Below are 10,994 nucleotides of genomic sequence, written 5' to 3' on the forward strand. Positions count from 1 at the left end.
TCCTGTTACTGACTGTAATTTACAGGAAGCATGGGGTGAAGCCCAAAGGTCCCCTAGCTCGCCCTCACGACCACCAAGCGTGCGCAAACGTCAAAGCATGCAAATCATGGATCTGCAGACCCAACTCGACCAATTAGCCGCGCAAAACCAAGCTGTCGAGGATGCTAAGGCCAAGGCTGAAGAGGCCTTACAGGCTGCGCAAAGTCAGCGACAGATTGACGAACAGCTTGTAGCCGAGGAAGTGGAAGCACGTGACCGCCAGATTCACCAAAGGGATATTGACATCGCGCAACTCAAGGATACACTTCAGCGGCTACAAGAAGAGATTGCACGCCTGAATCAACTCAACAATGCACTAACAGATGCCAATCGCAACCTGACTAACGATGCGAATGAACGGTATGGGCAACTTCAGTCCGAGGGACAAATGGTGCATGAGCAATGGCAATCATCGCAGCGAGAGCTGGAGAGCCTTCGCAGTCAGTACGCACAACTTCAGTCAGAAGGCCAGGCCATGCAACAACAATGGCAAACATCGCAACGAGATTTGGAAGAACTTCGCCGCCAGCATACCCAGATGCAGCGAGGTTTGGCAGATGCCGTTCGTGACGAAGTTGGCGAAGCACTGGATGAACGCAACGCCGAGATTGACCGCTTAACTGGAGAACTCGCAACCGCGCGCGAACAGATCAAGAACCTCCAGAAGCAGATCCTAGCTTCCAAGAAGCCAAGCGAAAGCTTCCTCACTGTCCGCGATGAGGACTACTTTGACAGCGCCTGCCAACAACTCTGTCAACATGTCCAGCAATGGGTACTCCGATTCTCCAAGTTCTCGGATACTCGTGCGTGTCGCCTTTCGTCCGAGATCGCAGCCGATACTCGACTGGACGCTTCAACGCGCCAAAAGATTGACACTAGGCTGGACAATGCCATTCTCGATGGCTCAGATGTCGACGCACTTCTGGCGGACCGCGTCAGGCGTCGAGATGTCTTCATGTCAGTGGTCATGACTATGATTTGGGAGTACGTCTTTACTAGGTACCTTTTCGGTATGGACAGGGAACAGCGCCAGAAACTCAAGGCGTTGGAGAAGACGTTGTCGGAAGTCGGCCCACCTCGCGCCGTGGCACAATGGCGAGCTATCACACTTACCCTTCTTGCAAGGAGAGAGCCTTTCATGCAGCAGCGCGCCCAAGACACAGAAGCCGTGGTACACGAAATCTACAGCACGCTTTCGACACTGCTTCCGCCACCATCGCATCTGCAGAAGCAGATTCAGGAATCACTGCGCAACGTCATGCGCTTGGCAGTCGAACTATCAATCGAAATGCGGACCCAACGCGCGGAATACATCATGCTGCCGCCGCTACAGCCTGAGTACGATACCAAGGGCGACCTTGTGGCCAAGGTCACATTCAACGCCTCTCTCATGAACGAACGGTCAGGCGAAACAACGTCCAACGACGAGCTCGAAGCCCGTGGTGCAGTAGTCAAGGTCGTACTATTCCCACTAGTTGTCAAGAAGGGCGACGATTTCGGCGAGGGCGAGGACGAGATTGTGGTTTGTCCAGCGCAAGTGCTAGTGACAGGAACTAGGAGTAAAAAGGTAGTCAGGGTCATGAGTGGAGCCATGTCGATCAATCGTCCCGACTCACGATCAAGTCGCATCAGCCGGGTAACGAGCGTCGCGCCTCCTGAGAGTACCATCATGGACTACGAGCAAGGTGGAAAGAACATGTTCTAGATGAAGGAGTGATTGAACTGTCCACGTTTTTGTTTTTTGTATTGTTCGTGTAGCGTGGGAGGATTTTGTATTTGGCGTTCAGGATGGGAGAGTTGATCATTTAGCTACTTGACGATGTTTCCTATGTTTGGGCAGCGACAGTGATTTGGATACAGTATTACTTGGAACGTATATATTACGATTGTATATTTAGTCACGACAGCTAAGAGGCTGCAAATAATAATGGTTATTGCACACATGTGTCCTTATCCCTTTTGCGATGATCACTTGGGCCTTGCGACACCGGTATCACGATATGCAGGGCCAGTTCCTCGGCTGTTCGCGCCATCAGGAACGCTTTAGCCTAGTTTTGGCTGACCCCGCTCCACCTGGCGGGTGGCACAGCACCAAGACGGAGAAGGAGCATCGTAGACGGACCGTTTAAAGGGAGCCGGCGCGCGACATGTGAAGTGTATCTGTCTGCTAGTCGCAGTTTACACGCGCTACCGTCACTACTACTCCAGGCACCAAACAATCTTTGTTGTTGTCGCCATGCCCATTCGAAGCGATTGGACCCTTGCGCGTGAAGGTAAGTGCCTATAGCCGGTGCCGCTCATTCTCAAGGGTCACAGCACAAAGCTTTGTCAATGGGCGCGCTCTACTGACGCGATACATAGGCGTGACGGGCGATACCATCAGTCGCCTCATCAGATACACGGCCTTCAATCCCGCCCTCACGCTTCCCCTCGTCCTCCTCGCGCGCTACACACAGCAAGGCAACCTCCTCGCTCAAGACCATGCCTCAGTGTTCAAGGGCTTGAAGACACTGCTTGGCCTGGGTGCGCTCAGTACCGTCAACGCGTGGCTAAACAGCGGAGTGACCAACAACTGGACCAAAGACGAATATGTGTGGAGTCGTGAGGTTGTCGTTGTGACGGGAGGCAGTGATGGTATTGGCAAGATCGTAGTACAGTTACTGGCCGAGAAGGGAATCAAGGTTGCAGTCCTCGACGTTCAGGACTTGACGTATGAAGGTATGTTTCTGCTTCTTGAGGCTGCTAGACACATCAAAGAGATGCTCACACCCGCCAGCACCACCGTCCGTCCGCTTCTTCAAATGCGACCTCAGCTCCCCCGACGCCATCGCCGACGCAGCTTCCTCAATCCGCTCCACACTGGGAAACCCCACGGTCCTCATCAACAATGCAGGTGTCGCACGCGGCAAGACCATCCTCGAGTCGACCGAAAAGGACATCAACCTGACCTTCAAGGTCAACACTTTCAGCCACTACTACCTCGCCCAGCAGTTCCTTCCTAGCATGATTGCCAACAGCCACGGCATGATCGTCACCGTCGCCTCTGTCGCCGGCTACCTCGCTGCCCCCTCCATGGTCGACTACGCCGCGTCCAAGGCCGCTGCACTGTCCTTCCACGAAGGTCTCTCCGCCGAACTTACTGCTCGCTACAACGCACCTAAGATAAGGACTGTACTCATGGCCCAAAACTATACACGCACCGCTCTGTTCGAAGGCTTCGATTCCAGGGGCGTCTTGTATCCCGAGACGGTTGCCGAGAGTATTGTCAAGGCCGTGTTGAGTGGCAAGAGTCAGCATATTGTTCTGCCCGAGACTGCCTGGTTCATGCTGCCAAGGATAAGGGGCTGGCCGTTGTGGATGCAATATGGCCTGAGGAAGAGGCTGGGCAAGCTTATGAAGGGTTGGAAAGGCAGGCAGGTCGTACAGCCTAGTTTGGCAGGAGGAGAGAATGAGAAGAGGGTTGAGGATAGTACTGTGCTTGTTGATGCTGAGTAGGATCGGGCATGGCGAGTCAAGTAATTTATGGTGACGAGAGTAATTTACAGTTCTTCCGAAGTAGCCTTGTAGATACCAGATGTTGATACCTCTTTTGACTTGTAACATAATCTTGAGCTTCACTCATGTATCCATGGATGATCTCACTACTCGACAGCAATGTGTAGGAGGTTGATCCTCATAGTACAGTTGGTGTGATGAATGAGTGCCTCATACCGTACCGTGAGCTGAAATGAGCTGTTTTCGAATGACGTAAGCTTATGGGTTGTGCATCCGTCAACATCCTCACAGAGCAAGCACGATACTTTCGGAGCATTTGTCACTTCCCATCTCGCTGTGTTCAAGCTTCATAGGATCCCGCAGCAAACATGGCGCATCTTACACGCGATGAAGTCCTCAAGTCAGGTGAGGTATCCGAGGTATACAGAAAGGTAGTTTAGTTCTACTTCTTGCCTGAGATAGTTTGTCGCCGTCTCCAACGACTTTCTTCCAAAACAGAAACAACAAGCATTATTCGTCATCTCATCAGATTCCCAGGCTTTCGAGTCTCGCCCTGTAGACATCACTGGCGACGACTTTTTCGCCCACCGCGCGTCTCGTGCAGACCACCTCTTGCGCCTACGCCATCTCTACCCGATCCCCGGCCCCATCCCAGATCTTGTCCAAGAAAGTTTACATGATGTACCTACTCGAGATGGGGCATCCATCCGCGTTAAAGTCTACCAATCCGTTGCCGGTCCGCCGGAAGATGGTAGTCCGCTCATCATGATGTACCATGAAGGAGGCTGGAGTATGGGTGACTTGACAGACGAAGATCTGAATTGCAGGATGTTTGCCAGAGACCTGAGGGCTGTTTGTGTGAACGTTGAGTATCGGTAAGGATACATATACGCCCCTTCTTGATTGTTCTACTTTCTCTTATCGTTGCTTTTTCAACAAGAAGAGTACATGCTTACCCATTCACTCTAGTCTAGCACCCGAGCACAAGTTTCCCACTGGAGTGCATGACTGCTATGACGCCCTACTATGGAGTCTGAAGAACAGCGCCACACTTAACGCAACACCCTCCCGTGGTCTCCTTGTCGGCGGCGCATCAGCAGGAGGTAACATCGCCGCCGTCCTCGCTCTCCTTGCTCGAGACGAAAAGCTCAGTCCACCCATCACCGGCCAGTATCTATGCGTCCCCGCACTGCTCCCTGATACAAACGTCCCGCCTAACCTGGTCCCACTCTACCTATCTCGGACGCAAAGTACCAACGACCCAGTTTTGAAAGGTATTCCACCGGGTATGATTGAGGAGATTTATGCTCCTGACCCTAAATCTCCTCTATGGGATCCATTCAACCACCCAGATGGGCATGAAGGTGTGGCAAAAGCCTTCTTCCAGGTCGGTGGCTTGGATCCGTTGAGGGACGAAGCGGTGCTTTACGATAGAATCCTGAGAGAGAATGGAATACTGACGAGATTTGAGTTGTACGCTGGGTATGGACATATGTTCTGGACAAACTATCCGGAGCTGGAGGAGAGCGAGAAGTTTGTCAAGGATACGTTGAATGGTGTAAAGTGGTTGTTGGGGAAATAGATGGAGTTTTGGATCTTATCATTCAACATTGCAGCATGCTAGTATGCAAATATCACGATTACTTGCTTACTCCATGACTTATAACCTCCACTCAGCGATACCGCCAGTCTCTCCTGGCATCGCCCCACTGATACCCATTCCTCCAGCCCCATTGCCCTCTCCTCTCGTTCCAGTATCCTTGCATTCCTTGTAGATTAGCCATATGCCTCCACTGTCCCCAGTTGAAGTGCCCCTCGGGTACTTGAGCTACATTGTTCTCAGTAATGCGATCGGGGCGGCGGTAATCAGCCCAGCGGATCCGTCTCCCTGTCATGATGGGGGGTTTGATAAGCAAAGATGGGGTTGAGTTCGACAAGGCAATCGAATCTTTAGTCAAGTTGTATTGGCTGTATGATGATAGTGGTGCAAGTAGAATGCTGAATAGAGAGACAAAGTAGAAATACATGGAGATGAGGAACGAGTAGATGTAGGCATGTAATCGAGGTTTGAAGTATCTCATGCGTGTCTTCAGCCATGAAGACATCGAGTTGTCGAGCTGATGTTTTATACGCTGTACAACATTCACTGTCAAGGCATGACGAAACTGACGGGGACAGACTCAGTGACAATACTTGTGTAGTGCATAATATCAAAGCGAATACATTGAATGAAAAGCTTGTATTGGGTACGGAAATACACTGTGGGTATAGAGCCATGCTAATGACGACCGTGAACCAGTAAGAAAGCCTCTGTTATCGGAAAGTCGAATGAACATGTGTGTAGTACATGTAGCAGAATAGTTGGAAAGCGCTCATTTGAAAGTAGATCTATTCTATGATCCCCTCGGACTGTTTGAAGGCGCCTTGTTGACCAAACTTGAGAAGAAGGACCTCAGCTTCTCGTTGTCGTTGATGTTGGTATCCTGTGTCTTTGGGGGTGGTGTCTCGGGCTCATCTAATCGGTTGGCTTGCCGGTCCTGGATTGAAGTCAGCAAATATTCGGAGAGTACACATGAATTCTCCACGTACCTGTAGTCTCTTCACCATCTCATCGGCATTGACTTGAATACCACCCATGTTGAACTGTACAGGTCCGATATGCTCTTCGACAACTCCTGATGCATCTTCGGTCCACGCTCTAGAAGCCGAAGGGTCTTGTTCCTTGCGCGCAGCTTTGATGGCAGCTTCATTCTCATCTTCCCGCCGTAGATGTTCAAGGACGTTGACTTGATCAGCAAGGAAGGCCTGTGGATCCTTGCTAGACACCTCGAGCCCGTCGGCTTGTTTCGATAAGCTGGAAAGTGCGTAATCTGACTCTGGGTTGCGGATCGTTTCCTCATAGATTGATGTCGCTGAGGGGCCCTCCTCCTCTTCTTCCGCAACCTGTGTGTCTTCGCCGTTGGGCTGTGCTTCTCCTTCGATGGGTGTAGATACCTGGCCGTTGGTTGGGCGCATGTGCTGGGGTATATCAATGTCAACACTCCATTTCTCGCTGATGCCTTCAACATCAAACCCTTCTCGTAGAATACGAATCTTGGCCCATGAATCCCAGTTGGGTGGGACCAATACTCGGTCACGGTCCGTTACGTTGTGTCTGAGCTGCTCTTGTTTGAGCAGAGACTTGATACCCAAGGTGGAGTGGATAAGTGTTTGCAAGGACCCCGGTGCTGTAGGCATGGTGTAAATCAAGCTTGAGCCGTGCTTGAGAAGGATAGTGCGCATGTACTGTAGTATGAAGTCGAACTCCTCCTCTTTCCAGCCCCTCTCCTTTTCAAGAGTCTCGATCTTGTCAGCATTCTGACATACTACGCATAACGGTATGCCGAGTGGCTCATCCCATTCTCCGGGCCCAAGTGGTATCTTTACGTTCTCCATGCTGCTGCCTTCAGCTGGCAAATTGCGTCCCTTGTCTTGCAGTGTTTGGATGTTCTCTTCCAAGACGACCTTTGAGTTATCATCGAGGGAGACGATGAGTGATCGCAGTACTCTGATCCAGTCGCGAAGTTGCCGTATCCACAGCCATGGGTGATTCCAGTCTAGGAGTATGACGATAAGCATGTGCGGGAGGGTTCGTGGGTTGAGGTAGGGCTTGATAAGGGGGGTGAACGAGGGCGAGGGGTTAGCAAGGAGGTAGAGCGAAAGACGAGCAAGTGTGTCTGGCTTTGTTAGCAAATCCTGGTTCTACAGCCAGCGACGCTACACACCCTCGTGATCCGTATCCAGCACATCCTGGTACGTGTAGCCCAGGGCGAATTGGTTCGCAATTGGCGGCTTCCTGCCTCGGTCTGGCGGTCTTCGGTTGTTTGCAGAGTCTGTGGACACCGACTCGAGGAACTCTCGCTGTGTTTCTGGAGTTCCGCCTGGGGTTGAGCATTAGCTGTGTCCCCTATTCTGCCTATTGTGGCCCTCACCCAGCACGAGTAGACTCTTTTCTGGCAGTCGCTTCCCACTCGAAATGTTATCCAGCATAGGCTTCCATATCTCCTCCTTGTCCGTGTCTCTGCTCCCCGGGCGGTCGTGGCTTCCGGGGACGCGTGTGGGGAAGTTGGAGGTCCGACGCGCGCTCGCCATTGCGGAGGTGGTGCGGAGCTTCGTCGCCGGTGACACGAGGCTTTGTCGACTAAGCGATGATGTGTGGATGCTGTATACAAGATATGCGACGGAGGCGGAAAGACTAGTGCGGCACCCGAGTGAATGTCTAGTGGGGTTGCGGTGTGCTTGTTTGGCCGCATTGTTCGCTGGTACCTTTTCTGCAGGGATGCTGCTGCTGGCCAAGCCCGAGCTTCAAAAGTTCCAGCGGACCTTCCTGCTACCTCCGCCCACGCCAAAACAAGTTCCCAATACACCCTCAGCGCCATGTTCAGCATTTCAGCCGCATGAGAGACCTCTTCCAACACCCGCAATGCACATCTGATCCACCTACTCAACGCTAGTGCACTACGACCCTACCCTAAACCCACCCTCCGAACGCGCCTTCCTCACCTCTCCCACATCACCGCTCCGTCTACACCTCGCCCACCATGAACTCGGTGCGCGCCATCCAGCAGCTCAATAAGCGCGAACTCGAGGCAGGCATCAATCCCGAAGGTTCATGGCATACCGACTACCGGGACACGGCCTTTGTCTACATCGGCGGCCTACCGTTCGAACTTTCAGAAGGTGACATCATCACCATTTTCTCCCAGTACGGCGAGCCAGTATGGATTAAGCTGGCGCGCGACAAGGAGACGGGAAAGTCACGAGGTTTCGCATGGATCAAGTACGAAGACCAGAGGAGTTGCGACTTGGCCGTGGACAATCTAGGTGGAGCGAGTATTATGGATCGCATCATCAGGGTAGATCATGCGCGATACAAACCCAAGGACGACGAAGACATGAGGGACAACACTATGGGAGAGCTCGACCTCGACCCTGGCCATGAGTCTGATGGTGGCAGAAGGAAGCGCAGAAAGACAGAGAGCGAAAGCGACTCGGACGACGACCGACCACTGCTACCGGAAGAGATCGAATTAGGGCGCCTGTTGGAGAAGCTGGACGAAGACGACCCTATGCGTGACTCTATGATCAAGCGCCAGCAAGAGAAAGTAGACGATGCACTCAAGAAGCTGAAGAAGCAAAAGCGTAAAGAAAAGGAGAGGGCAAAGCGCAAGGACAGGCATAGCCGGAGAGACAGGTCGAGAGATCGGGACCATGACAAGGACAGAAGACGGATCAAGGATGCAGGGGAAGACGATGAGCGTGATAAGCGGTCACGGCGAAGGAGTAGAAGTCGCGACAAAAGCCCGCATGACGACCGTCGACATCGCAAGTCAAAGCCACGGGACAACTCGGAAGACGGAGAGCGTCGCCATCGATCGGAACGAACTCGAGACCGAAGCGAGGATTCTAGAGACAAACGCGATCGACATCGAAGGCGCGAGCGAAGACATTCAGATTCTGAAGGCGATAACACAGGGCGATCTCGGAGGAAACCGTCGCGCTCACCATTGCCGTATCGAGCTCGTTCTCCTTAATGTTTAGACGATCGGTGTGTCTACAGCTATGGAAAGAAGAATCTGGCCCTTTCCCGTAGTACAATTCACCAATATTCCCTGGCTATCATTTCAAGGCTCAGTCTTACAGCCCCGCCTTTCCGAGCCGCCCCTAGCCCTCTGTGACCATTTCTTACGAACATTTGAGCTCTCCAAGCCGAGAGACCTTATTTACTAAGTAGCTCGGCATAGACAAGCCAATTTTCCTCAAGCCGTCTAGCCGGTTGAGTAGCTCGACATGCAAATCTTGCGCCATCTTGTCATTTGGTCTCAGTACTAACGCCCCTTCGCAAAGCTTTATTCTGCAGCGACTATTCAATCCAAAAATTAGGTTGCAAAGATAGGCGGACCTGGTCGCTATAATCTCACACGTATTAGCCTCTGATGTTCTCTTCATCCCGTCCAGTTACTTACTTCCATCTTCATGAACGTCTAGATTACAACATAAGAGTACAGGCATATATCTTAAGCTGTCGATTTGTAAAAGCACTGTTATCAGGGGGCGTACGCATATCTGGCTACTCTCTAGCCACAAGAGGGATGCGACAGATGGTTGGTATTTTGAGTTGGAGTTTGACATGACTTCACAGTTCCTACTTGTTTCTAAAGCGCAAAGTCCACTTGTAAGGCAGGCAGAACGTGATTCGCAACATGGTGTGATGGGCGCGTCAGGGTCGCACGGAACGTCTGTGCTTGTGTCGCCATTGGGATAGTAACAGATGTTGCCTGTCCGGGACAGACGGATCAAATAGAGTACAAGAAACAGAATACGGAGACACATGATGATGCCGTTGACGAAAAATGAAAGAAGGAGACGTCCGTAGCATATAGCAGATACCAACTATGCTATTATGACCCCCAAATTTTCAATGTTGCACTGCATCTCCGAGGCATAACTGCTGTAACATGGTTACGCTGTTACAAAGAGAAAAGCTGTTAAGACATGCATAGAGGCCCATATCCGATCCAATGTCGGGTTGTTGACCCACTATATTCGTTTGGGTATATATACGCACGCCACCCATCCTTCAATCAATATCACCCTTATGCAAGTTGCTTTTGGCCAGTGACTGGGCATACAGCACCGTCTGCTGCTCCGTCTACGCTTGGGTGTGTAACCACCTTGTTCTTATGGTGTCCAACTGTTGCCTTGGTGACAGGGCATACGTCGCCCTCACTCGCCTTAAGCATGTCTGGGTGGTCGGGAGGAAGAACAGTGGTAGCAGTGCCTACAACAGGGCAGAGGGCATCATCCATCTCCTGGGCCTTGGTCTCCTTGACAGTGTTCTTGAGAGCGGGGCATGATGTAGCCTCGTTGCCTTGGGTGGGGATGGGAGGGTGCGAGTGTAGGTTGTGGTGGTGGTCGGTTGTGGCTCCTACTACAGGGCACTATCGTCATGTCAGTCTGGTTCGAACACAAGGAAGGTACTTTCGAGTACGTACAACCTGGCCATCCTTTGCGAGATCGATAGAAGGATGGTTTGGTGGGAGGACATCATTGGTGGTTCCAATCACGGGGCAAGACATGTTGATAAACTGCTGTTGTTGTTGATTACAAAGTCGGATGGCAAAAGTTGTGGCTCGAGAAGAAGTGAAGAGGGGTATCAACAATCAATATGGACTTGTTAGCAAGCGCCAGACTCTTACTGCGGCTTGCACAGCCGCCTCGAAGCTACCCCAGATTCGCAGGGGTCATGCCACTAGCGCCTTTGTCAGCTGCTTCACCTCACTGCTGATTGGATAACGCGTTGACTCGATGCCCCACAACGCGCGCCTTCTGAAGCTTCTACGGACAGCTAACCTTCCAGCGTGATCCTGTAAGTCACTTGCGGAGGCACCATCCAACCAAACAACCCGGAATCGCAAGAA

The 10,994-nt window shown here is 51.8% G+C and overlaps 6 protein-coding genes across 6 annotated transcripts; 4 read left to right on the forward strand and 2 right to left on the reverse strand.

The window, feature by feature from the left end:
• Positions 1–30: 30 nt before the first annotated feature.
• J4E82_001255 (uncharacterized protein) lies at positions 31–1,744 on the forward strand (the record flags this gene model as incomplete). The annotated part of the gene is made up of 2 exons (XM_051727570.1): positions 31–35; positions 58–1,744. 2 exons carry the CDS (start codon positions 31–33, stop codon positions 1,742–1,744), a joined length of 1,692 nt encoding a protein of 563 aa, XP_051592883.1.
• Positions 1,745–2,275: 531 nt separating this feature from the next.
• Positions 2,276–3,534, forward strand: J4E82_001256 (uncharacterized protein; the record flags this gene model as incomplete). The annotated part of the gene is made up of 3 exons (XM_051727571.1): positions 2,276–2,312; positions 2,401–2,757; positions 2,816–3,534. 3 exons carry the CDS (start codon positions 2,276–2,278, stop codon positions 3,532–3,534), a joined length of 1,113 nt encoding a protein of 370 aa, XP_051592884.1.
• Positions 3,535–3,902: 368 nt separating this feature from the next.
• J4E82_001257 (uncharacterized protein) lies at positions 3,903–5,116 on the forward strand (the record flags this gene model as incomplete). Its single annotated transcript, XM_051727572.1, has 3 exons — positions 3,903–3,953; positions 3,997–4,409; positions 4,504–5,116. 3 exons carry the CDS (start codon positions 3,903–3,905, stop codon positions 5,114–5,116), a joined length of 1,077 nt encoding a protein of 358 aa, XP_051592885.1.
• Positions 5,117–5,927: 811 nt separating this feature from the next.
• Positions 5,928–7,665, reverse strand: J4E82_001258 (uncharacterized protein; the record flags this gene model as incomplete). The annotated part of the gene is made up of 4 exons (XM_051727573.1): positions 5,928–6,071; positions 6,124–7,250; positions 7,299–7,454; positions 7,506–7,665. 4 exons carry the CDS (start codon positions 7,663–7,665, stop codon positions 5,928–5,930), a joined length of 1,587 nt encoding a protein of 528 aa, XP_051592886.1.
• Positions 7,666–8,114: 449 nt separating this feature from the next.
• Positions 8,115–9,114, forward strand: J4E82_001259 (uncharacterized protein; the record flags this gene model as incomplete). The annotated part of the gene is given in 2 exon segments (XM_051727574.1): positions 8,115–8,856; positions 8,876–9,114. 2 exon segments carry the CDS (start codon positions 8,115–8,117, stop codon positions 9,112–9,114), a joined length of 981 nt encoding a protein of 326 aa, XP_051592887.1.
• Positions 9,115–10,169: 1,055 nt separating this feature from the next.
• J4E82_001260 (uncharacterized protein) lies at positions 10,170–10,514 on the reverse strand (the record flags this gene model as incomplete). Its single annotated transcript, XM_051727575.1, has 1 exon — positions 10,170–10,514. A coding segment is annotated over one exon (345 nt), but the record flags the coding sequence as incomplete, so codon positions are not given.
• Between the last annotated feature and the right edge of the window lie 480 nt (positions 10,515–10,994).

The sequence above is a fragment of the Alternaria postmessia genome (genome assembly GCF_024291825.1).
Source record: "Alternaria postmessia strain BMP 2775 chromosome Unknown scaffold_4, whole genome shotgun sequence".
Taxonomy (NCBI): Eukaryota; Fungi; Ascomycota; class Dothideomycetes; order Pleosporales; family Pleosporaceae; genus Alternaria; species Alternaria postmessia.